At 54.3% G+C, this 25,346-nt stretch overlaps 4 protein-coding genes across 4 annotated transcripts; 3 read left to right on the top strand and 1 right to left on the bottom strand.

Moving 5' to 3' along the window:
* Positions 1 to 6,229: 6,229 nt before the first annotated feature.
* On the top strand, positions 6,230 to 7,219 carry GCG54_00006686 (uncharacterized protein; the record flags this gene model as incomplete). Its single annotated transcript, XM_045406685.1, has 1 exon — positions 6,230 to 7,219. One exon carries the CDS (start codon positions 6,230 to 6,232, stop codon positions 7,217 to 7,219), a length of 990 nt encoding a protein of 329 aa, XP_045269937.1.
* A 28-nt stretch (positions 7,220 to 7,247) lies between these two features.
* On the bottom strand, positions 7,248 to 8,261 carry GCG54_00006685 (Alpha-ketoglutarate-dependent dioxygenase alkB-like 6; the record flags this gene model as incomplete). The annotated part of the gene is made up of 3 exons (XM_045406684.1): positions 7,248 to 7,613; positions 7,688 to 7,924; positions 7,992 to 8,261. Coding segments are annotated over 3 exons (873 nt in total), but the record flags the coding sequence as incomplete, so codon positions are not given.
* Positions 8,262 to 8,774: 513 nt separating this feature from the next.
* GCG54_00006684 (uncharacterized protein) lies at positions 8,775 to 14,950 on the top strand (the record flags this gene model as incomplete). The annotated part of the gene is made up of 4 exons (XM_045406683.1): positions 8,775 to 8,867; positions 9,995 to 14,081; positions 14,133 to 14,362; positions 14,414 to 14,950. The coding sequence occupies 4 exons, from the start codon at positions 8,775 to 8,777 to the stop codon at positions 14,948 to 14,950; spliced, it is 4,947 nt and encodes a 1,648-aa protein (XP_045269935.1).
* Positions 14,951 to 15,937: 987 nt separating this feature from the next.
* GCG54_00006683 (Ribosome-interacting GTPase 1) lies at positions 15,938 to 17,839 on the top strand (the record flags this gene model as incomplete). Its single annotated transcript, XM_045406682.1, has 6 exons — positions 15,938 to 15,958; positions 16,045 to 16,065; positions 16,292 to 16,574; positions 16,661 to 17,189; positions 17,317 to 17,425; positions 17,519 to 17,839. Coding segments are annotated over 6 exons (1,284 nt in total), but the record flags the coding sequence as incomplete, so codon positions are not given.
* Between the last annotated feature and the right edge of the window lie 7,507 nt (positions 17,840 to 25,346).

Below are 25,346 nucleotides of genomic sequence, written 5' to 3'. Positions count from 1 at the left end.
TGCCTTGTTTTCTTGCAATACAGATGCCACAGGATCAAGTTCAGTACCCTAATTGCTTCAGTTTCATTGGAGTCTTCTCATGAGAAACGTGGAGTAATCTGAAATTTCAATTGTTGAGGTGGAACACTACACAAGCATATAAAAGGTTGATTCATGGCAGACTGGAAGGCATCAGAATCAGCTAGGCATCCTTTTCCCGATCATTGAACAGTCAGAAATTCGACAGAAGCTCACGTACTCTGCACCAGAAGGCCTTCTTAACCACGCGATCTCTCAAAGGAGGCCCATGATACCACCTCTCTTCGTTTCTGAGTGTCTATTCTGAGCAGTATTATTCCTGGGCGTGCATCGCGTCCACCGCAAAACTTGGAAAAGATGGGAGTCTGAGACTGGTCAACCGACGGGGATCAAAGGATTACCGCCAAATAGACGATTCTGGAATATCTTACATTAGCCTTGGAAGTACTCAACACGCAACAGGCCTTGTTTTATATATGTTCAAGAAGTAAAGGATAGGCCCACCAGCTTATATTGCTGTTGAGATGCCGTGCTACGTGCTTGAAGGCGTGATGGCATGTCGAGGCCTAAAGGACTACGAGCGTATGGGGTTAAACTATATATTATTAGGCATGTGTTGAGGGACTAATGCTGTTCAAGACAAATACTGATTCCGGAATTTCCGGCTGAAGAGTGCCTAAGGTGGCATCGTAACGAGTGGGTGGCTCAATGGGTAGCTGTCTTTGTTCTGAGGTCGTCGGTGAAGAGGAGGAACCTCTGAAGCGCGTTTATTGGTCCGTCGTCGTTGGCAGTGTATCCCATTGATCTGGGTGTACAAATTCAGAATACTTGGTATAAAAAAGCGCAGATTGGGATAGATCTGTTGCGGCTATAGCTGTCGACAACATCGGGCCGTGGCTCAAGGTCAGTCGATGGAGACACTTGGGTACTGAAAACCCAATGTCGACGTATGGCGAAGGGGTTTCTGCTATAATTCTGCACTCAGATGTCCTTTTATCCACCACGTGAATCATTTCAGTGCGAATTTATTTATAACATTTGGTAGAAGCTGTTGCTGATGGCGTTTTCAAACAGACACTTATGTTATTGGGAGGAGTTTGGTGTATACACCATGTTGCTCCAGGAGCAAGTATGGCCCAATAGCTCCAGAGATCTTGCGACCCCTTAAAAAATTGTCTTTGCAAAGTACCGAGGACGCTCATCATTGTCGTTCTTTCCTCTCTGATTGTTCAAACCCACATACGACTGACTATATGCGACGCCTCTCGTTTTGGGGGGGGGGAGTAGCAGTCTATACTCAAACCAATATAGGAGATTTGGTTGGCAACCCTTGGGGAACAGAAGCAGCTTATGGAGACAGACTTTGGATTTCTTTGGCAGAATCAAGACGCGATTGATATGATGGACACAATTTTATACAACGACTGAAGATTGAGGGCGCGCTCTGTTGGGCTGTCTGAGCTCGCATATGACTCTGCCCTGGGTATCTTAGGAAAATGCAGAACAGATTCTATGAAGTGATGAATTCATATAAAAGCCTTTCCAGATCGCCGCAATGACTTTTTGAGCACCAATGGCATCTGTGATTCTCGCACACAGCTTCCTCAGGCTTAAACATGTCTCCGGCACAAGTTAGCTGGAAAGATCCGGTGCTTCTGAGGGGCGTCCACCATCGTTAACGCAGATGTGGCCGTCCTCTCTGGACGTTTTCCGGCGGCTGTTCAGGTCCCTTCATCCGGTCGCTGATGATAGGATCTTTACGACCTGAGACCGGCTACGCATGATCTTAGCCACTAAAACGCTAGAACGCGAAGCTGGATTTTGGGATCCCATTGGTTCTGTTTCAAAAGAAAGGTCGCATCCCAATGCAAATATATAGGCAGCAGCATGTATATTGGAAAACAGCCCGAATATTCCGGTATAATACCTATAGGCCGGCGTCAAGTAATTTGAAGACACACAAACGGCATGACGTTGAGCCGTGGTGTCAGTTTCACAGAGCATAATTGACGGAGTGCGAGATTTTTGGCGTCAATCGATGTTTCAATGCAGTGATGCTTGGGTGTCACCTTGACACTCTCGCTACCGTCCATCTCACACGTATGGCTCGTATTGTTCCGATGCTTCTGCAATACTCGAAGTTAAGAGACTGTGCGTGGGTGTAAGCTGAGATTATCTTCAAATGGAGCTACAAACCGACAATGTGATGCTATTGGTGCCTTCGCCGTCGCGCACCATGCTGCGAAGTTGTTGTACGTCATTTTATCCAGCTTATTTAGTCCAACCTCAACACTTTTCCATTCCTGTCAAGTTTTGGACGACTAGCATTTCAGAATCCCTCGTTCGTCGGCCAATATGTGGCGACATTATCATAAAGGACTCCTCACCAATCTCCTCAAGAGTGCCGAAGTAGGCAGGCGTATGTTATGTGCTTTTCCGACGGCCCTCTTAGGTAAGTCATTACGTATTCAAAGTTCTATTGAAATTCTTCTTTGATTCATAAATAATATTAAAAGACACCTTAATTGTCAAGTTCTACTTTGGGGACAGCAATAAATTCTGCTGGGATCTTTGGCTTACGCACAAATATCTTATTGGCAAGGCTCATCGACTTACGCGGCGGCATGGTTTTCATCTCTCCGGTGGAAAGACCTTGTCCCAATCTCTTGGTGTTCTTGTCGATCTTTAGTGTCCTTCTGGTTTGTCTGGTGTTGATACTTCATGGATTCCCACGCCCCAGCTTGCAAGTGGCTTGGTTCTTTCTCATAGCTAGCTGTCACTGTAGCTGAGTCCAGCATTCCAGAAGGCATTATTACTATCCTTAGATCAGACGACAAACTCATCAATTTCTGAGGAACCCTTCCGGTGGGGCTCTATATCTTCCAAAGCAATCTTGCACGAATAAGCAATGGTTGGCGAAAGTTTTGAACGCAACCGTCAGTTGAAATACGGAGGCAGCACCCGCAGGCTCACAAATGCATTTTATCCGCAGCCATAATATCAGGGTTCTGAGGAGCCTTTATTCTACTCCCAGGGTCTCAACCAAGATATTCTAATCCAAAACCGCTCGCCCGTCGTAGATTTTCTGGCCGCAAGCAGCGGGACATGGACTTCAATTATTCCATTTACACGGCTGCTCGATGCCACGGCAGAACATCCGCAGAGAAATCTGTCTTGGAGAACCTGCCCAGGTGCTGAAGTAACGGTCCTGAATACAGGTCTCGGTTGAGGCGCAATCCAAATCCACACTAGCACCACTATCCTTGATAAAAGTTCAAACGGACAACATCACAAATGCTTTCTGACACTATGGCCTATTGTGGCAAGTTGAATAAAGCTTTGCTGCCATTTTCACAAAGGTAGGTCGCTAGAGACCATAATAGGCTCTCTCATCATGACCTACACAAACTCATTCAGGTGTTAATAGTGACCATCGTCCAATGGCTTCTGTCTCTTTCCATTCGTGGATTATCTCATCTACACCCGACATGGATGTTTCGCTCTGGTTTGAGTTCGCCGGATCAAAGGCTACCTCCGGAAATTCTACCTTTATGTGTGGCTTTCGGAGTCGAAAAAGCCACCCGCAGCCCTTACACGATGGGCAGTGAGCATAATTCGAGGTACCGCGTGAGAATGTTCGACCTCGTTCCGAATCCAGTACTGCTGTGATAATCAGAATTCGCATGCGACGTCAAGGTCTTTAAGTGATCGAAATAGGGAGTAGGTATGACTCCTTTCCACCCGGACGGGCAGCTCTCCGGGTACATTTTGACACAACCGAGCTTTCTCATAACCTACCTCCCGGCGACCATCAGAATACTCGTGTCTAGCAGCACTACCCAGGTCATCAGCTTGACAATCACAAACCAAGCAAGGTTGATCGAGTAATTGAGGGCCTCTCGGAAAACACATATAATGCGATCCTCGCTCCCAGATCCTGCCTTCTCTTCTTCTCTCTCCATCCCATCTTTACATCTGATCACATCTGCCCTCGGCAGTGACCCCTGTGCTCTACCCTTCATCATCACCTCTTTGTCCACCCTTCGGGTTTCAGGCAAGCAGGTGATGGATGCGAGGGGCACAATCAGATATAAAGCCCACCCCTCCTCCCCTGGCTTCCTTCATCCTTCGCACTCTCTCTCCTCCACCCTCTCTCTCTCCNCCCCTCCTCCCCTGGCTTCCTTCATCCTTCGCACTCTCTCTCCTCCACCCTCTCTCTCTCCTCCACCCCCTCTCTCTCCTTCACCCTCTCTCTCTCCTTCACCCTCTCTCTCTCCTTCACCCTCCCATCTCACACTCACTTTTACAGCAACACTCAAAGTCCCAAGGACATACTAACCTCACAGCCTAACCACTCAGCACCTCAGACCAACACTACTCAAAGTCCATAGGGCATACTAACCTCACAGCACTCACCGCTCAGCACCCCAGGCCAGCACTACTCAAAGTCCCAAGGACATACTAACCCAGCAGGACTAACCTCGCAGCCTCACCACTCAGCACCCACCACTCAGCACCCACCACTCAGCACCCTAGACCAGCACTACTCAAAGTCCAAAGGACACTCCCTTCCTTCTCTCTCCCTCCACGAGAACTGGGTTCTCCCCCCAGTTCTCTTCTTCCTGCTGAGGCCTTCCTCCCTCAGCTCCGCCATGGCCCCGGTGAGCCTCATCACTACTTCTTCACTCCCTTCCTCTCTCCCTCTACGAGAACTGGGTTCTCCCCCCAGTTCTCTACTCTCTGCTGTGGTCTTCCTCCCTCAGCTCCGCTATGGCCCCGGTGAGCCTCATCACTACTTCTTTGGGCAACGAAGCCGGACTCCAAACCTCCCCGTGGTGTTGCCTGGGAACTTCCTCTCCAGTGGAGAGGATGCCAGACTGGAGACGCAAATCATACTATCTTGGTCATGACATGTATGTCATCGTTTATTCCCATACTTATCTTCACCCTTTCCACACTTATCTACAACAACCATCTTGTTGTATACATCCACCATACTGCACGTTCAATCTCTCCACCCTTCTACGACACTACCTTGGAATATATTTACGACCTCCGATCTACTTGTATATACAAGCATATCAAATCCATACCGTCCGTCTCGTCATATCGATATCCGACCGACGCTCATCCTGCCCCATACCACGATCGCTTCCATCTCCAAACCATGAACTCGACACTTCGTCATTCAACCAAACATCCCTCCAGATCGCCAGGATGTCCCGACCTCCCCTCATTATCTCGCTCAACTCACATTCATCCTACCCTCCCCTTCCCCAATGCAGGGGAAGAGTCACTTGTGTAGGATGAAGAACGAATATGAAAGCTAATCTTGAGAGGACGAAAGACTATAGGTAGTGGTGATGTTCACGATTGTGGTGGTTTGGATGAAGGAAAGGGTGCACAACAGGGAAACCTCACCTGCTTTATACTTTATTTTGGAGAGGGTTGCGAACCACATTCGCGCACCACCCTGAGGCTGGCGCGAGGCAGCCCGCCTGAGACCACGTCGCCACGCCAAAACGCATCAGGCTCTGCACTGGGACGACTAACGTTACAAGGGGTGGGCAGAAATACATGGGCATCTACACGGGCGGAAATCAGGCTGGCACAAGTTCGCATTTCGTTCAAAGTCACATTCACAGCCATAGCTACAAGAGAAGCAACTTCCTGTCACAGGTCAATAATCAGGGGGATACGCAAGTGAGCCATAGAAACCTGAGGCCGGACCTCAGGCACAACTAAATACAACCCCTATTTCACTGCAATTCAAACCTCTGTAAAGTGCATGTCTTTGCGGCCTCCGTCTAGCACATGAAGGGAGGCGTCCTGGTTGCCTGCATCTGCATCCAGGGCGCTGCGCCTCCACGGCAGCCTGCCTCTACTCGACAGAGCCTGCCTCCAGCAGCCTCACTTTCGCCGGGCGGCGGGCGGAGCACGGCGGGAAGCGGCAGGCTTATGCACGGGATGAAAAGTCCCTTGCGCCGGTAGTTGGGGGAGGGCGCTTTTCAGCCTCAATCGACATGGCTTTCCGTGGTGAAGGCGTGACTTAAATATTCCACTTCGAGGGGGCGGGCGCAGCTGCACGGCCTGGCCCGACGAGGAAGCCGGACCCGCGGGATCGATGATCCGGGGACACCCGTAGAAAAGCCCCTCAGTGTCAATCGTACTCCGACACTGTGTCCAACACACTCTGGCCTCCAGCATCACCATGGACTCCCTCACAACCGCCGCCTCGGCCCTTTCCCCGGCCCAATGGTGCCAGATCTTCTTCGGCCTCTCCTCAGCCGCCGTGCTGGCCATCCAAGTGATACCCAAGGCAGCCCAGCATGCGATACTCGACTACGGCGCTCGCTCGCCGGCCGGCACCGATGACCAGACGAAGGGAGGCGGACCGCAGACCACGAACATGTTCAACGACCTCGTCAAAGCTTTCGCCTCCATCGGCCAGATCCCACACGCATGGTTCATGCACTTTTACGTCGCCTCGATCGTAGGCTCAGCCTTCTGGGCATTCGAGTATCTCCGAGACGGGCCCTTTTTCAGATTGATTGCGGCCAGGCAGGCGCAGTCGGCAAGTCCCGCCATGAGCCTCGAGCAGACCATCCTCATCTGGGCACTGATGGCGCTGCAAGGCTCACGTAGACTCTATGAGTGCTTCTTTGTGATGAAGCCCGGATCTTCCAAAATGTGGTTTGTCCATTGGTTGCTGGGCCTAGGTTTCTATCTCTGCATGAGTGTGTCGGTCTGGGTTGATGGATCAGGCGAGTCTCTTCGCCCGCATCATCACCGGCTTCTACTGACTTCCTCAGCCGCCCTCCGTGCTTCCCCAGAATGGAATCTGGAGGCCCTGTTATCGCTGCAGTCTGTCATCGGAGTCGCCATGTACCTATACGGCTGGACGATGCAAAATTGGTGCCATAAACACCTGGCCAGTCTCAAGAAGTATTCGCTTCCTGAGCGTGGTCTCTTCCAATATCTCGTCTGCCCTCATTACACCTGCGAGTGCCTCCTTTATCTTGGACTTGCCATTGCAGCCGCACCGAGGGGCCAATGGATCAATCGTACTCTTCTCAGCGCTTTCTGGTTCATCGTAGCAAACCTCGGCACAACCGCCGACGGAACCAAGGAGTGGTATGCGCAAAAGTTTGGTGCCGAAAAGGTGGCTAGCAAATGGAAAATGATTCCATTCCTCTTATAGACTTCTCCTAGACTCACTCGAGCCAATATCACTTCTTTCCAAACAGGCCAAACTTGGCCCCGAGCTTCGACACTTGCATGACATCTCGGTATGTGAGGCTTGTTCTGGTTGCGCGCACGTTTCGGCCGGTGGCATAATGATCCTTGGATCGCAGCAAGTCCCAGTTCACGATGGAATCGGCGGATAACTCGACGTCTTCGTCAGTGTCGGCAATGCCGTGGAGATAATCAGTGTAAAGGTTATCGGTGGTGATGAGTAGGCTCCTGGGTTCTTGAAGAATGCGCCACACAGGCTCCGGATCCAACGCACCGTCCTCTTTGCTTTGGTAGAGATTCAGACACAAGCTTGCTCCCAAGCTGACAGTGCATACTACTGGATGATAGGCGGGTCCATCCTGTAGACACTATGAGATTTGAGCCTTCACGCGTAAACCTACCATGTACTTAACTTATGAGGCATGATTCCGACTCCTGGGGGATACTCGTTTATCAGCACGTGGTTCGGCCGTTGATGAGGGCTTTCGGTGAAGAGGTTGGAATCAGGAACAGTGGCGCGAGGCAAGGAAAGAATTCGCGAGACGACGGGCTCTTGCAGCCATGGTGGCAAAGGAGCATCGATCAGCTTGTTCTGAACGAGATCAGACGGCCATGTTTGGAGACGTCGATGAGTCAGTTGTTTCCAGCGGGGTTTCGGGGCATCAGCTATCTGTTGGGCAAGGCAGCGGTGGTCAGCTATGAGGTTGGCGCGAAGGTCCATGTCAATGCTTCCGTACCTTTTGCAAGATTGCCTGCTCTTCCTCCTCGGATATGAAGTCCGCAATGTAAAACGCAGAAGGCGGAAGCTTTGTGATCCTGACGTCTTCAAGGGAAGTGGGTAGGTTTACAGCTCCGAGCTCCATTTTCCGGGCTTCACGTGGGGGCTGTGTGTTGTAGGGTGTTTGATAGTTGGCACGCGGTGAGTGTGATCTGGTGCGTCGTCCAACCTTATGTAGGGCGAATTCGAGTAAGGTGGGTGGTGAAGTCGGGAAGGTCAGATACAACGAAGCTTGTCGATACGAGGGGCAAGGTCGACGATGTAAGCTAGAAGCTCTAGAGGGTGGGTAGGCCGGCGACGGAAGCCAAGCGTCAAACGGTTCTGCATTGAGATGGGAGGATTCAAGCAATCAGACGACGGGATGGGAAAGGTTTGGTGGAGAAGCAAGGACGGCAGCTGGGAGCTGGAAGCGGAGGGGAGGAAGACGTGTTTGTGAAGGCCTCAGGTCGAGGAGGTTCGAGCGCGGGAGCTGCGCCAGTCGCTTGAACAAGTCGACAGATGGCAGTGTGGCGCTGGAACAAAGGGGTTGGACTCTGGAGAACGGACGCTGGTGACTGTTGCTGGAAGAATGGCGCTAGGCCGAAGCGGGAGACGGCAGGAGGATTAGTCACACGCGGGTGGGATTGCGATGGTGCGGTGGCCGTTCCCAGTTCCCAGAGCTCCGTTTTCGATGTGGTTCGTGATTCGCTGATTCAATTCAAGATGCGACGACGGCGAGGATGAGAACGACAGGGTGGGTACGATGGCGGAGGGGGAAGAGGAGCCTGCTGCGACGCTGGAGGAGGTTGGGAACGCGGGATTGGCCAAGGTGGATCCGAATAAACTGCAGACCTCGGTACGTACCTTGGATGTCGCAGCACCGCGTAGCAGCACCTACGGGTACGTACCGCGAGTGCTGCTGGTTTTCATTCAAGAAAGCGAATTTGCAGGCAAGCCGGGCAAAGTCTCGTTTGAATGGTCGGTCAGGCCTTGTTTTGAATTGAAGGGAAATTTCGCAGGCTGGCAGCCAGGGTCAGTCAGGATGAGGAGAGCTGCTGCGTGTTGCTGCTGCCTCTGGCGGTCATGGTCCAATGCAGCGTGGCAGCTTATTCGAGGTAAGGCACTTTTCAACTTGCATAATAGCATGCGCGGTGTGCAGCTGCAAACTGCAGACGGACGGGAGAGCGAGAGGGAGACGAGGCAGCAGGCTGGCAAGTGGCAGAACCTTCCTAGCAGTCGGGTGAGGTTGAGCACACACGACACGGCAGTCCCGTCTGCTATCTTGCCGTATCTCTCTGAAGCAAGGTGGCTGCCGGGACTGCTGCCAGGTTGTATCCTGTTTAGCTTGGCTAGTGCGGGCTGGGGGATACTTGACGATGCAGGGAAACTGTGCAGCATCTACAAGTACCTCGAATCGAGTACGTAGTTTCGTCCTCGTGTGCCCACCCAAGTCGGCCGTCAGGCTGCCACAAATTGTGCAGGCACACACACGCTCACACTGCCACTGCCACAGAACCGACACAACTGACTGCCATTGCGCTACGCTACCGCTTATCTGCCTGCCTTGGTACTGCTTGCTGGCCGCCTGCCTTGGTGCTCCTGCGCTGTCTGTTGTTGTTAGCACTGCTGCTGTGCTGTTGCTGCTGCTCCTCCTTTCCCAAGCCTCCCCCGTCGGGTCCAATCAAAGAGGTGGCGATCAGACTTTTTGACTCTGAAGACTCTCGCGGCCCCATTTCCACCTTCAGCCAAACCGATCGAAGCGTCAAGCGTCACCAAGACAGCCTTTTCCAGCATTTCCACCCACGCCCGCGTCCATCGAACCACACGCATCATTACTCCGGCCAGGCGCTTCCTTTGTTTTTTATTTCCTTTATCGTCTTCGTGATCCGGTTTTACGACACTTCCGACCCCGACACCGCACCGCTGCCCCGTCAGTCGCCAACACACCGCGCCCCCGTGACTGACCTGGCCACTTTCTCTTAGGGGCGTTTCTCTTTGGCGACCGAGAGACTGCTCCGCTCCGTCCACCCGACCGCGATTTCAATCAGTCAACACAACACCAATTCGCCCACGCCCTCACTTTTCTCTCACTCGTGGCCGACCTTTGGCCAGGATGGTGCTGGCCAGTTTTTCGACCTTCAGATAAATGATATGGATGCGCAGAATGCTGCCGGGTCCGACAAGCCGAAGCCCGTCGCTGCTGCGGAGAAGCGACTGGGCAATCACCAGCCTGACGAGTCCAAGGAGTCCACCAACAACAAACCAAAGAGCGCCGACGAGTCCATCAAATCTCCGCCTGTCCTTCCAAAGGACGTCAAGCCCAGCGTAATCGTATCTCGCGCGCCTCCTGCTGCCGACGACGCTCCCGCCGAGAAAGACTCGGATGCCGAAACCATCGTCTTACCCGGTAAAGATGGCTACTCGCCCTCCAAGGCGAGAAAGGTAAAGCACGAGGATCGCAGCGACGGAGAGCCCCAGGTCCCCCGCAAGATTCGTGATGCCAGTGCCGCCAGGGACGCCGACAAAGACAAACCCATCAACCCTCCCCGTTTGCTGTCTGAAGGGGCATCTTCGTTGGGCTTGAAGAAGAAACGCCTCCATGACCAATCCGCCCGAAGCAAGGATGGCTCCAGCGGGCTCAGCTCGGCTCCTGCTTCTCCCCCGAGACGTCGATCTGGTAATCATTCCGACTCCGACACGGGTGCTGACCGTAGGAAATCTCCCAAGCTGTCCATGAAAGACCGAGCCAAATCCACCGATCGGACACTCACTCACAAACGCAAAGCTCCAAAGGCAGACTCGGAGGACGAGGCCGAGAATCGGAAGGCTCGACGACAACGTATTTCTGACGCCGGAGCTGATTCTCGACCAATCCGAGCCCCCAGGGAACACAAGATGTCCTCTTCCAAGAGAGAAACCGATGGCCACTCAGGATCTCGTACCAGATCCGTATCTCCCCACAACCCACGTGCCCACCGACGGAGCATTTCGACGCAGCTTCCTGCAAATTCGTCAAATGGCCTGAGCTACAAGAAGAAGCGTTTGCCTCCCCCGCTCCAGTCCACCGATTATCACTCGGATGAGTCTTCAGCGAGCGGCAGCCCTCACCCCCGGAGTTCCAAGCTACGGAATCTGTCGACGCCCGCCACTGCCGAGTCAAACATGTCACCTGCCAAAATTGCGCCACACAAGAAACATCTCGATGCTCACGGCCAAACGTTCCTCGCTAGAGCTTGTGCCAGAGGCGAGTACGACATTGCAAAGCAACGACTTGGTGAGCGACCTGAGGACCTCAACGTTGCCGATTATGCGGGAAACACGCCACTTCAAATCGCCGCAATTAATGGGTACGAGGATATTGTGAAGCTTCTCATCGACGCTGGATGCAATCTGGATTGTGTAAATTATGACAAGGACACACCATTGCTCGACGCTGTTGATAACGGCCACCTCGGAGTCGTGAAGCTTTTACTGAACGCGGGTGTCAATCCGCGGAAGGCCAACGTGAGCGGCGAGGAACCTCTCGACAGAGTCAGCGACGACCTGGACAATGCTGCCGAGTTTCGTGCCGCACTCATTGAGGCAAAGTCTAGACAAGGCGAACGACGACGAACATCTGAGGACCATCATTCTGTCGACCACCAGGATACTCGGTCATCACTCGGCCCCGATAGCCCGCGACGGTCACCTGCGCCTTCTTCATCTCACGCCAGCGGTCGGCGGGCCGGTACTGTGAGGGCCACCAAAACCAGCAACTACTTATTGTACATGTCCCTCGATGACAAGACACTTCGGCAGGCAGCCGCTAAGGGCGACGAGGAGACCGTTACAAGAATCCTCCAGGTAAAGGATGGTTGCGATGATTCCGAAGCGATGGTAGCGGCTGCCAGGGGTGGGCACGAAGTAGTTATTCAGCTACTTTTGGCATTGGGTGGCGCAAACCCAGACCCTGCACCGGTGCAAAGTACCAATATGCCGTCAGAGTTCGCGACACCTATGCTAGCCGCGATAGGCCAGGAGAACATCAAGGTGGTTAGGTTGCTCTTGGACCAGGCAAACTTTGATCCCACACGTCGATTCAAGGGAGAAACCTACTACGAGATCGCGCGACGCCGACAAGGCACAAATTGGAAAGACGAGGAGCACATGCTCAAGGAAGCTTACGATGCGTACAGGAAGTCGCATCGTGATATTTCCAAGACCAAGTCTCCGAACAGACGGGAGCGTGAGAGAGAACGGGAGCGGGAGCGTGAGCGTGACCGAGACCCAGACCGGGAAACCAAGCGCCAGGGCCGCAATGAACTCAAAGACGAAGCCCGAGCGCACAAGCGCAACCTTTCTAGCCCTTCACGCGACCCGGAGAGTCGGAAGAAAATCTCAGCGAATCGTAACGTCACCAGTCCAAAGGAAAAGCGTCGATCTGATTCATTCCACGACGACCAGACATCACCCAAGCGCGGTCCTGGACGGCCTAGAAAAGAAGACCGTGTTCCGACCATTGCAGTTTCTGACAGAGAAGCATCACCTGCGCTGTCACAAAAGCAATCCGCCAAAGCTGCGAAGCGCGCCGAGTCTGACGTTGCTGCCATGTCGTCTGAAGGGGAGGCTGTCAAGCCGCGAAGGAAACTCATTTCCAAGGGCGAACTCCGCGGCGAAAGGGAAAAGAACCGCCGCGCTAGCATGGTTTCGACCACCTCTTCTCTGAAGGACCCCTCAAGCCCACGCGATCCGAAACACGACGACCATCCCGAGAAGCCGAAGGGCGAACCCTTATCCGAGAAGTACCACGATCGTACAAAGGCCCTCAAGAGGGACGAGTCTAGGGATCGACTCTCTGTTTCTGGTGATCATTCTGCTAAACGGCACCGATCAAGCGTTACGCCGCCGCACTCGAGCACTGGGGAGAAGGAGGATGGTGAGGTGCCAACGAAGAGGCGGCGGCTCGATGTGGATGGCAAGGAACGCCGGCCGAAATCGACAGCATCGCCAGACGACCCGCATAGGCTATCGCGTGAAGCACCTCGATCGAAATCGAATCTCAGGGACCACGATGATAGCGACCGCAGGCCCCTCAAGAGCAAGTCAGATTCTGACGGGCACAGGAGGGAATCCGGAAAGTCCAGCAACAGTGATAAGTCGAGCATACACGTTAAGTCTGAGGATGTCGATATCGAAATGCCAGACGCATCAGATGTTAAGGATGTTGAGGAGCCGGAAATTCGTGTGAAGAAGGAACGTGGAGATGACGACAAAAGACGCCAAGAGGAGAGGGAAAGACGCCGTGAGGAAAAGCGACAAGAGGAGCGGAAGCGCCGTGAGGCTGAAGCCGAGGAAGCTCGCAAGAAGGAGGAGGAGCGGCGTCAGCGTGAAGCTGAGGAGAAGAAGCGGGAGGCCGAGCAGAAGAGACGCGAGGCTGAACAAAAGGAGCGAGAGGCCGAGGAAAAACGACTGAAGGAGGAGGAGGAGGCTAAGCAGCGCGAGGAGGAGCGCAAACGCAAGGCCGAACTCGAGAGGAAGCGTCAGGAGGAAGAAGAGAGACAGCGCCGGGAGGCAGAGGAGAAGAAGAGGCGCGAAGAGGAGGAAAGACGCCTACGCGAGGAAGAGGAGAAGAAACGCCGTGAAGAGGAAGAACGCAAACGGAAGGAAGAAGAGGCCCGGAAGCAGCGCGAGGAGGAGGAGAGGCTTCGCAAGGAACAGCTTGAGCGTGAAGCCGCAGAGGAAGCCCGCCGTCTCCGAGAGGAGGAAGAGCGTAAGGAACGCGAGCGCAAGGAGCGTCAACAGCGTGAGGAGATGGAGCGCAAGCGTGCGGCTAAGGAGGCCGAGCAGCGCAGAATCCAGCAAGAACAAGAACGTCTGCGACTTGCGAAGCTTCCTCCTCTCCTTCGCTGGCTCGACGGTTGTCCGAACCCCAAGACTCCTGAGCTGGCGGCCAAATTCAAGCACATGCAGGGTGTGCGATTCGACACCATCCGCCCACAAGCCACAGGCTCGCCCGATGGCAGAGAGCAATGGATACTCAACACTCATGCCGCTTTGCTTCTCGGCGAGAAGGACCTGACTTTGTCGAGATGTACGTATTCTACTCACCTCTTGATGTACTTCACTCACTAACAAACTCTAGATACCGCTTGGGAACATATTCCTGTCTCCGATCTTGCCAAGAAAGTTATCTGGAGACTCGAAGCTGACCGGTACGCGTTGATTACCGACAGTCTCTACGAGCTCGGCACTGGTCTACCCGACTACTACGGCGAAGGCCAGGACCCTTTCAAGATGAATTATCGTCTCAAGGAAAAGCTTCGCGGAGAGGCACGGGAGAAGTTTTTGAAGTTGGACATGTTCTTTGTCAAGGTAAGGGACTCATTCGGGCAGCTACTTTGCACGATGCTAACGCCATCATAGCTATCTGACTTGATGTTCATTGTACCAAACGTTCCTCATCTCCGGAGTCTGAAACTCAGCGTCGAGTACCGCGAACTTCCCGAGGACGAGGCCCAATTGTACGGATGGAAAGTACCGCAAAAGTGGAAGCAAGACCCTGATGCAGACCGGTTCTACGGTTTCGCGCCGAGGAACAAGTACTACGTCGACGGTATCATGGTCGAGGAGCAGAAGCCTGGACTGTCTGCGACAAGCAGCACACCTTTCCCCGAGAAGCGGGCCCCTCGCAAAGGACTGCAGCAGATCTTTCCTGGCGACCCAGATTACGCTCGCCTTTGCAAAGAGCAAGGGCTGGAGCACCTCTTGAACGGCACGAAAACTCCGGCGCTACCCAACGGCGGACATCTTTCGCCGAGGAGTCAGTCGAATGCTACCGAGACATCGGCTGAACCCGTCAATGGCACCCAAACCACTTCTTCTGCGCCCGCGCCTCTGTTTACCGAGGCGAGACCTCTCCCCAACGGTGTCAACGGCGTTTCGACGTCAGGATCCAGCTAAGCTGGGTTCACCTTCGCGAAATAGAGTAACGGGCCACACTTACTTAATATACGAATGCAACCTGTCCTGTCGCAAAAACCACCCCCGGTGACGATATGGACCAGCATAACTGCCGAGAGGAACCCTAGACGGAGCTTCCAATCACAATTCAGGGCGACAACTAAGCCGGCTGCCCCCAGTTGGGTTTTCTACATGTTATGAACAGAGATAAACAGTGCTCGGCTATATTTCACCTAGCCGAATGGACGGCAAGAGGATTCTTTGCGGATCAGTCTGCAACAGTACAGACTGCGATGCCACTAGCTTCAGTTGCTTTTGGATGACGGCTACAATTCAACGCGACCAACCCCTTTTACCAGTATCATATGACAAGGAAAAAAAGGAAACCAGACTTGCAGTGGGCGGTCTGTGCGATTCATGGGTCGGAGGGTATGGAGTGATGGGTCGGGTTTCCAGGCGAGACGTAGATAATGAAACAAACTGTTCAAAAAACAAAAGGGATATCCTACGTAACCTCTCATCTGCTGTCGCAAGTCCACAGTAGACTGAAACTAATGATAACATTCCGCGAAGAAGGAAAATACGCAGGGAATAAATATTTTCCCATGACTCGAGTCGTGAGGCCCAGACACTGACATCACCGACGTGAGAGAGATTGGTCCAAAGAAAGCCCAAGAAAAAACCGGCCGGCAAAACCCGCGCCCCGCCAAAACTTTGACACCGCCCTCGAAAACCCCCGCCATTTGCCCACAACGATCGCACTGCCATCACCAAAGGACCTGAACAGGGCTGCAGCAGCAAACCGAGCGAAAACGCCCCTCGTCATTGCGAACGAACGGCGACGACGAAAAAGTTTTACGACAAACGCGACGACGTTAACGACGGGACGGATCGACAGGGCCCGATAGACAAAGCAGCCAACGACGGCTGATTTAACCAGATTTTGGAAACACACACACGTAGAGCGAGTCTGGGAATACCGTCATCATGTCGACGACGGTGGACAAGGTATGCGCCAACACCACAGCTAGCTCCCGTCTATGAATACGCTGAGAGAGATCATGATTAAATGCTAATGCGACTTTTGTGTCCAGATCAAAGAGATCGAGGCCGAAGTACGTCCCAACTCCCTAATCCCCCTCCATCCCGCGATCGATCCGTTGCCCTCGTGGCCTGCACATGCGTCGACTCGAAGGAACGACGTCACTCTCAAGACGCATCATCACCATAATCACATCTGAATTTCCGCCGCAGCCAAACCTCATCTACCCAAGTCGAAACCATAATGACGTCTTCGTGGAAGGATGACCAGCAGCAGGGACTGACAGCGCAACACAACAGATGGCCAAGACTCAAAAGAACAAAGCCACATCCTTCCACTTGGGTCAGCTCAAGGCGAAGCTCGCCAAGCTCAAGCGCGAGTTGCTGACCCCCTCGAGCGGTGGTGGTGGCGGCGGTGCCGGCTTCGACGTCGCGCGTACGGGTGTCGCCAGTATCGGCTTCATCGGCTTCCCCTCGGTCGGAAAGAGTACGCTCATGAGCAGGCTGACGGGCCAGCACTCCGAGGCTGCTGCGTACGAGTTCACGACCCTTACCTCCGTGCCGGGTCAGGTTACCTACAACGGTACGTCGTCTCTGCTGGCGGCTTCGCTGCGCCGAGGGCAGGGCGCAACGTCTCCCTCTCCAAACCAAGGCACTAAAGCATCACAGGTGCTCCTCTTCAAATCATCGATTTGCCCGGTATTATCGAGGGAGCAAAGGACGGTCGTGGACGTGGTCGTCAGGTCATTGCCGTGGCCAAGACGTGCCATCTCATCTTCATCGTGCTGGACGTCAACAAGCCCCTGACGGACAAGCGCGTCATTGAGACGGAACTCGAGGGCTTCGGTATCCGCATCAACAAATCGCCTCCGAACATCACCTTCAAGAAGAAGGAAAAAGGCGGTCTCAACATCACCAGTACGGTGCCCTTGACACACATCGACCACGACGAAATCAAGGCCGTCATGAACGAGTACCGCATCAACTCTGCCGATATCGCCATCCGATGCGACGCCACCATCGACGACCTCATCGACATTCTGGAGGCCAAGAGCCGTAGTTACATCCCCGTCATCTACGTCCTCAACAAAATCGACGCCATCAGTATCGAGGAACTCGACCTGCTGTACCGTATTCCAAATGCCGTACCAATCAGTTCCGAGCACGGTTGGAATATTGACGAGTTGATGGAGGCTATGTAAGGATTCCCTGTATGATCCTCGCCCGGATAGTGCCCCGGCGGCACAATCAGCGGCGGCAGGGATCTCCCCAAACTCCAAAGGCTGGCGCGGCGCAATGGCTAACAAACCCCGTTTCGCGTGTAGGTGGGAGAAGCTGAACCTGGTTCGCGTATACACGAAGCCCAAGGGCCGCTTACCCGACTATTCCCAGCCCGTCGTCCTTCGGTCGAACCGTTGCACAGTGGAAGACTTTGTGAGTAGTGACCCGTCAGGGGAAAACCCCACGAGCAGCATTCCCGTCCGGGAGAAGGTCGATAGCGTTCTCTGGTACTGACGAAATGTCCAGTGTAACCAAATTCACAGAAGCATTCTGGAGCAGTTCAAGACGGCCGTTGTGTATGGCAAGTCTGTCAAGCATCAGCCTCAACGCGTCGGTCTGGCCCACGAGCTAGCTGACGAAGATATCGGTACGGCTGTGCCCCTTTACCCTGCGTTGGAGAACAAGCTGCATCCTTGTTCGGCGAGACGCTGGAGGAAGCAAACAATGCTAACAATCGATGAACTGCAGTCACAATCGTCAAACGCTGATCAAGGCGGCAACAAGAACAATCGCGCACGGCAGCCTTTGTCGTCAAGCCCATTTCCGGCCGGAGATGCCGACAGCGTTGGTGGGAAAGCCACTTGCCTCTTTCCTCTCCAGAGAACAAATACCATCTGGACCCTGAGGTCCTTTTTTGCTCGCGCGATCTCACTCGACTCCCGATACCATGGGATCGTGGACGAAACTCAAAATTTCCAACAAATTAGTGGCATGTACTAACAACACGCGGGCGTACCGGAAAAGCCGGGACTCGGGCTACCAATTGCAACTTTGAAGCTTCAGTCAAATCAGGGCAGGGCTGAACGGCCTACGGCGTATGGGCGCGACCGCAAACAGTCAGTCTTTGACATCGGCGCCAAGGCCATCTCACCTTGCGGCCGAGATGAGAGGCACGTTTGGGTCAGGCAAAAAATGTCGTTCTAGCATATAGAATACCAAGAGAATTGAATGAAAAAGGGGGCCGGAGACCTGGCTTGCGGAATGAGTGTCTCAGTTGAAACGGCGTCTGGCGGATAACGTCTCCATATTTTCCAAGTCTCCTGAGAGGAATCTTGAACTGCCATGCGTGTGTCGCAGTCACACATGGCGTCGGTCGTCGGGCAACGTGCCGTCTCTCAAGCAGGCTTTTTCTTTGGCCGTTGCGGACAGCCCTGCATCCACCGTCATCATTGTTCGTCGTCGTCGTCGCTCTCGCATGCGACGCCGTCTCACCCATCACGATCATGACGCAGGCGGTGTTGATTCGAGATGATGGACAACGGTTTCTACCCCACATGCGCCACCATCTGAAGTTGCGGTCCAAGAGCCTGAAGCAAATCGTGGACGACATGCATAGCCGAGGGCCTCTCGTTCTGCGGCCGAAAGTTTCCCAGCAGAAGCGTGGGATGCATGCTCTGGTGTCTGCAAGAGGGCAGCACATGGCCGCCGCCGCCATGCTTCTCTGCAAAGGCTCCGCGGGAGAGGGTGGGAAGAAATGTTGCACGCAGAGTGCAGTCCGCAGCAGTATGCAGCTTCCGTAGCGCACATCCGTCCTCTGATGCATGGGTTGACAGGCCGGGTATGGATAAGCATGGGCGGGTGTGTGGGTGAGCGGACTGGGGGCTTCCCTGGATCGAGGGAACGTCGGCGCTTAAACCAGAGCTAGAGCTAAGACGACACCCTTTTCTTCTCTGTCCGCACGCTCGACACTCCCGTCATTGCTGGCTGACTGTGTCTTGGAGTACGGACGCTCTGCACCACTGGCGCGATGCATTTCACTGCAATTCCCCGATGAGCGAGAAAAACGTGCCCGACGAAACGGCGGCGGCGGCTCAGGACTCGTGCTGGTCGAAACAAAAAGAGGGGTGCCGCTCTCGCAGCTAGTCAGGCGCAAATCCTTTCCACCCCTCTCACGCCCACCTTTCACAAGGCTCGCTTTGCCGCCCATGTTCAGTCCTCGCGGAGTCCCGATTTTCGTTTGCGCTGAGCAGTGGTGCTAGCGGTGGGTCGGCCGTGGTCCTCTCAAGCCGTGATCTCGTCTCATCTCATCTTGCGAGTGAAAGAAGAGCGACGAGGATTCCTAGGAGCTAGGTCCGCGATATGCGACGAAAGCGAAGGAGGGCCGTTGCGGAGCATGGTAGCAACAGGACCGCGTACGATCTTGGCCTCTCATCTAGAGATTGTCTGAATAGATGAGCGCATTCGTACCTTGCATCGAATCGAACATAAATGAGGCGAACGAAGGGCGAGAGGACACAGACCACGGGAGAACGGCTGCAGGGAAGGGAAGACAGGCGCAGGGGCAACACAGACGGCCGCGGCGGATGCTGCGCTGCAATGTTGCTCGTGCTCTCCAGGTCCCCTGCTTCCTCCAAGGCGTAATCTGCTCCGTCTACTTCCAGCGGGATTGGGGGAGCTCGGGAGCGACCCAGCTGCACTCCACCGAATGCCCTGGCCCAGCTGCTCTTTTACTGCTTGTGGCGGCTCTCGGGGGTATGGTTGCTCAAGGGCAAAGTTGAGACTAAACGTGCCGTGTGTGCATGCACACTAAGCATATTCCAAGGGGCTAGATGCAGTCTCTTGGGAACAGGATGGTGTACCAAGTTGCCTGCCCGAGCTCCGGTAGCTTGAAAGCTTCCCTCGAGCAATCTGCCAGCGTTTTGGTTGCCATCGGGGGCAGGAGGGAGAATGTGATATGCTGTCATCCTGCGCTGGGGAAGCCTTGGTGTCAATAATGCAGCTCTCGACATTTGATTGTCGCGAGGCTGGGGCGACAGCTTATTGATCCTGTGTGTCCTCGTCACGGCCGCGTTGTAAGCAGCGGCTGGCCGTCGCCAAAAAGGCACTAACACAACGCCGGGATGGGCCCCCAGATTCCTGCCCGTATCTGGTCTCCTCCGCATCGCGATTGGTCCAGATCGAAGCACGACGCCACATTCTGGGATGGCCTCCGTCGCCTCCAAAGTGGACGGTCATCGGCTTGGTGAGCGGGCGGGTGAGAAATTGTACATCGACAGACTGGAGCACGTTGAGACCCCAGAAGGCCTTCGCTACCTCTTCGGTTCATCCCCCGCCTGGCCCATTGACTTTATGCATGTTACCCGTTCAACATCCTGAAATGAGACGTCTCTTTTACCGTGACGGACGCGAGGTCTGTGCCTGCCGAGCGATCAGACACTGGGCCGGCTGAGTGTTGGAGGCAAGTGACATATACGCTAGGATACCTCCGGAAGGGCCCGCTTGAAATTGAGAACGGCGCACGTTGCGGGCCAACGCGGGCGGATGCTGGTCGACCCTGGATCGAGCATGGCCTATGCCCCAATCGCAATAGTACGCCGCATGTCGCTCCCCAAGGGTGAAGCCTCCCTCGTGCCGTGATGTTGAGGCTTGGCCGGGCCCTTCATCCTCCAGGACCGCCTTTGGCAAGCAGCGATGGTCCAAATCTGCCCAGGATTTTCTCGTATGCGGCGAGCTGACCAACTGGAAGCCAGGCCGGCCTCAGGATGGCTTCACTAGGGCCGCCTCACGCGCAAAATATTTTCTGTCCAATGATGACAAGGAAGACGTCGTGATGAATCCGGAAAATATGTCCAATGAAAACTCCGAAAACGTTGCGAGAGCTGCTGTTGGTCGACGGCCGACCTACAGGTTTGACGGCCCCAGGCTTGTATGGCGACGCTGCCGGTCTTCTGACCGACATCTGGAATCGGGTGACCTCATGGAGGCAGTTCTCAAAGTAACCATGGTGGTGGACACTGAATATTGGGTAAAAAAGGAAGCCTGCGAGATTGGGGGTTTGACGGTGTGAACGAATCGACCGGGTGTCGGCCAACACACCCTGGAGGTCCCTTTTTGGTCCGAGAAAAGTTTTATAGGCCCGTCCCATGATGAGCTAGCCAGATCTATCAAACTGTATCGCAGCTCTTGGCCAGCCCCATGATGATTTGAAAATTCGGGCTGGTTGGGGCGGACCACTTGTTGGACGGCATGGGCCGACATCTAAGCGACCGCGGCAAGTCTTGATCAAGAGCATGACGTTCAGCTTTGTTGGAAGTAGGAACCAGACCCCATCTCGGTGGCCAGCTCGTCACTTGGCCCAACGAGGAGCCAAAGCAATTCAATTGCGGTCCACGATGAATGTGACGGTGGTGGATGTTTAGCCCTCGGGAGCAAAAGACGTTGCGACAAGGCCCTGTCATTGTCGGAGACGGTCTTCGTGATGCCATGGTGGATGCGCCAGGGTAGTTCGAGTCGGGAGTAGTGTACGGTAGGCTTCAGCCCAATATCGGGCAGCAGCAATGCTTAATGGAATGCCGTTGACGTCGGCATATCAAACCAAGATTGAGGATCAAAGCGCCTGTCGCAGCTTGGCTCGTTTTACGTTGGAGCTTTGGCGGGATTTTTTGGCGGTCGATTGGTGTATTGAATGGGGATGACTGAAGGAATCAGACCAGGTTAGGGCGTCTCCGCCGCGATATGCATTGATCGTCATGGACTGCCGCGACCGTTTATGCTGGATTCGCAGGCACAAGTCGATTTGGCCGAGGCTGACAAAATAGTACGCTATTTTGATTCCTGCTGACAAGAAGTGACAGAAGTTTGAAGGGCGATAGCAGTGCGTGAAGCAGCGGCCGGCATCCGCAAGAGGTTCCAGGTCTATCAAAACACCCCCCCCTCACGCCCCTCCAATGTTTGAATGGTTCTCTCGGACGGCTGAAGAGGGTGGGACGTCTGGGGGGGCCACCCTGGGCTTGCCAGGATGGGCCAGGTCGCCGAAAAGCCCTTTCTCTCAAAGTATCAGTCGATCGCTTGACAGGTTTGACGGACCGGAGAAAAGCAGCATGTAAGTACTTGGCTGGTTGGAAGCAGACAAGGCAAGGCTAGGGCGCAACGGGCGCGGCTCGGATTTTCGAATTGAATTGGGGGACTCTGGAGGGCCGAGTTGTGGGCGTCGCCGTCATCTGGTGTCAAGGTCCTGACATGGATGAGGTACTTGACGGTGTTTAATTCGCGCTTCTCGTCATCTCGTATCGGTTGACGACGGACAGCGATTCGAGTCGAGTCAATGACGAATAGTCGGTCAGAGCATCAGAAAGCATCAGATGACGAGGTTGGGTGGATGTGTTCTCGCGCGAAGTACCTCAGCTCGCTCGTGGAGGCAGTTGCAAAGTCGCAAAGGTCGAGTCTTCATGAGTCGCAACGGGGTGCGGATTGGGCACCGATGGCCCTATGGGAGTCGAGGAAGGGACCGCAACCCCTCAATCACTGGGGGCGATTGGGGTTGTTGAAGCTGGGCCTGGCTCTTCCTGTCTGAACTCTGCGCGTCTTCAGGCCCGTCTTTGATTGTCATTCGGGGAAGGTACGGAGTTGCGGACGGAGCACTGCGGTACAAAGTGGAGCCGATACTTAGTTTAGTAAGGTAGGTAGGCAGGTATCTCGCACCACACAGCTCACTCTGTGCTAAGTACCTCCCCAGTGGGGGAGAGTGGCTCACGGTCCACGCAGCAGCCCCTGCCCAGCACCCCTGCCTCGTGCGCCTTCTAAGGTAAGGTAGCCCTTCTGCTAGTGCACCTTGGTCCGTAGTGTATCCGTAGCTGCACCAAGTGGGAATAGCGGACGCTGGTGAAGGCAGGCAAGGACGGGTGAGAGCCACTGAACGCCCGGCCGCCGGCCCACTGCCCAAGATGGGACGACGCAGTTTGTCCAGTCCTTCCTTCCCTCTCTCTACCCGTGCCTTGCCCTTGCCTACCTACCTACCCATACCTTCGTAAGTACCTAACCTACCTTACCTTACCTTACCTTACCTTACCTTACCTTACCTTACCTCAGGTACCCGATCCTTACCTCACTCAGCAGCTCTCGTCCCTTCCTCTGCTTTGGCGACCGTTCATCCGCACTTCATCGTCCATTCGTCTCTGCGCAGCAACGTCTCCGATGACCTCGCATGCCTACGACCTACCTACGGGCCAACCTGGCGTAGGTAACTTAGCGGAGCAGAATGGCAGGTACAAGCACTTGACAGCTACCTACCTCACCTGCGAATACCTACCACAACCACAGCTGGCCTCCACCATCCGGGAGTGCAAGGAATGCAAGGAAGCCACCGAGAACCACGCGGCAAGAGGCATCTCCATCGCAGCCGGGGTGGGTGAGAAGTGAGCAAGACGGACGGCGGACGCAATGCCTCATGGCATGGCATGGCATGGACGGTAATGTAATTGAACGCGGCTTGGGTTTCGTCATTCTCCGACAGGTCTCCATGTCTCGTCTCGCCCTTCTCATCTCTCACATTGGCATAATCCCATGCCACGCCAATCCATCCATCCATCCATCCATCCGTCCTACCAAGTACCCCCTCCATTTCTCATCCCATCAGCAAGCATCACCCGCACTCTGCGCCATCGGTATCCCCACGGGAGCCCAGCCGCGCGATTCGCATACGTCCCTCCTCTGCTCGAGCTCCGTTAGCTCGCTCCACGACCACTCAGCGTATGAGAAAGGGCCCGTCACACACACACACGCCTACACACACCATGTGTTCGCTGCTTCTGCTAAAGGTACCTTGCCCTCATCTGCTTCCCTATCTTCACTGCCGCACCATCTCCTAACAGTATCCAGACGCCAGGGATCCAAATACTCCGTCACTAAAGCTGTCTTGACTTCCTTCTCCGTCTCCTTCGATTCTTCCCCCCTCCGAAGACGACCTCATTGCGACGGACATGTCTCCAAGTGCGTTTGCTCATGCGTCCACCTCTCCGTCTACATCTACGTCTAAGTCCTCCCAGTGTGTACGCCCGTGTGTGCGTGTGGGTGGTAATCTCACTGGGAAGCAGGTACTAATGTCAGCTAATTGGCGCGCACTTCGTCCGTTCCCTCAACCCCGTTGCCGCCCTCTTTTCTTGATTATTGAGCCTTGCTAATTAGTAGACAAACAACCGTTTTCTGTAACATTTCGCTTTCTGCTTGCTTTTTCCTCCGTCAGACCAGCCTCACCTTCTGCCATCGTTTCCGTTTCTCTTGGGTCAAACAAAATCTTGTTTCCCTACAGAATCTCCCCAGCGTGGCCCGATCCGTGGTCACCTTGCATCAACCTGACAGACTCAGCTACGCCAGTCGTGATCTTACAACACGAGGCGAGAAACATGGGAATCTAGATTCCCCCGTTTGGTCGCCTGGGCTGGTTTAGTGGCCGTTCTCCTTTCAGCGTGGGATAAGCCGAGACATGACAGAGCAACCGAGGCCGAGCCCAGGCCCCCAGAGGAGGCGCGACAGAACAAGACGAGACGAGACGAGACGGAAGCAAACCAGCATCCCAACTAGTGTCTGTGTGTGGCTTGCCCCATTCCCGTCAAAACTGTTCCTAGATCCGCCGTCGTTTCTTCCCATGCGGCAACGGAGACCAACCGAGCCAGTGGCTTCTTCTAGCTCATCCTCAATTCCCTAGCCGTGGCGGTTGTTAGTGGTCTAGACACCAATTGTAAGCCGACTATGATGTCTTTATTGATGAAAACACTCAATGCCCACCCTGCTTCGCCCTTGAGATGCGCAACCTCATCAACTGCCATGCGCACTTACAGACACTCTGGAACTCTCTTCAACGGCATTTGCCTCACCACCGCCGCCCTACCTGACCTGCCTCTCTTGCCTCGATCGCTGCTTGCAAGATGCTCTTCTCCGCCATCGTTGACCCCTCGGTTCTTTTAGTTCCTTGCCAATATCATCATGTTCTATGCATAAGAGTCCGCTGCACCTCAGTCTTGTTGTCGCCCTCCCCTCCTCTTTCGGACCTATCATAACTGCAACCACTTTTCCACCCAGACTCTCCTGCTATGACAACCGTCTCGGCTCTAGCGATTCAACTCAACCTCCGACCCAAAGGTTTTCTCCCAAGAATCGGACTCGCCCAGCTTGTTGACTGTCACCAAACCTTTCCCCCCCTCGGCGTCTTCCTCTCACTCCTCGTCGAGGGCTTCTTCATGTATCTGTGGATGCATGTGCACGCACACAGGCCAGAGAGCTCCATCTTATCCTTCACCAGGCCCGCTGCCACACCAAGTCAAGACCCTAGTCAGACTTAGATTCAATCCTACCCACC

The sequence above is a fragment of the Colletotrichum gloeosporioides genome (genome assembly GCF_011800055.1).
Source record: "Colletotrichum gloeosporioides strain Lc1 chromosome Unknown consensus_10, whole genome shotgun sequence".
In the NCBI taxonomy this organism is placed as follows: domain Eukaryota; kingdom Fungi; phylum Ascomycota; class Sordariomycetes; order Glomerellales; family Glomerellaceae; genus Colletotrichum; species Colletotrichum gloeosporioides.
The sequence above is the reverse complement of the archived record's forward strand: the minus strand, read 5'-3'. Positions and strand labels throughout refer to the sequence as shown.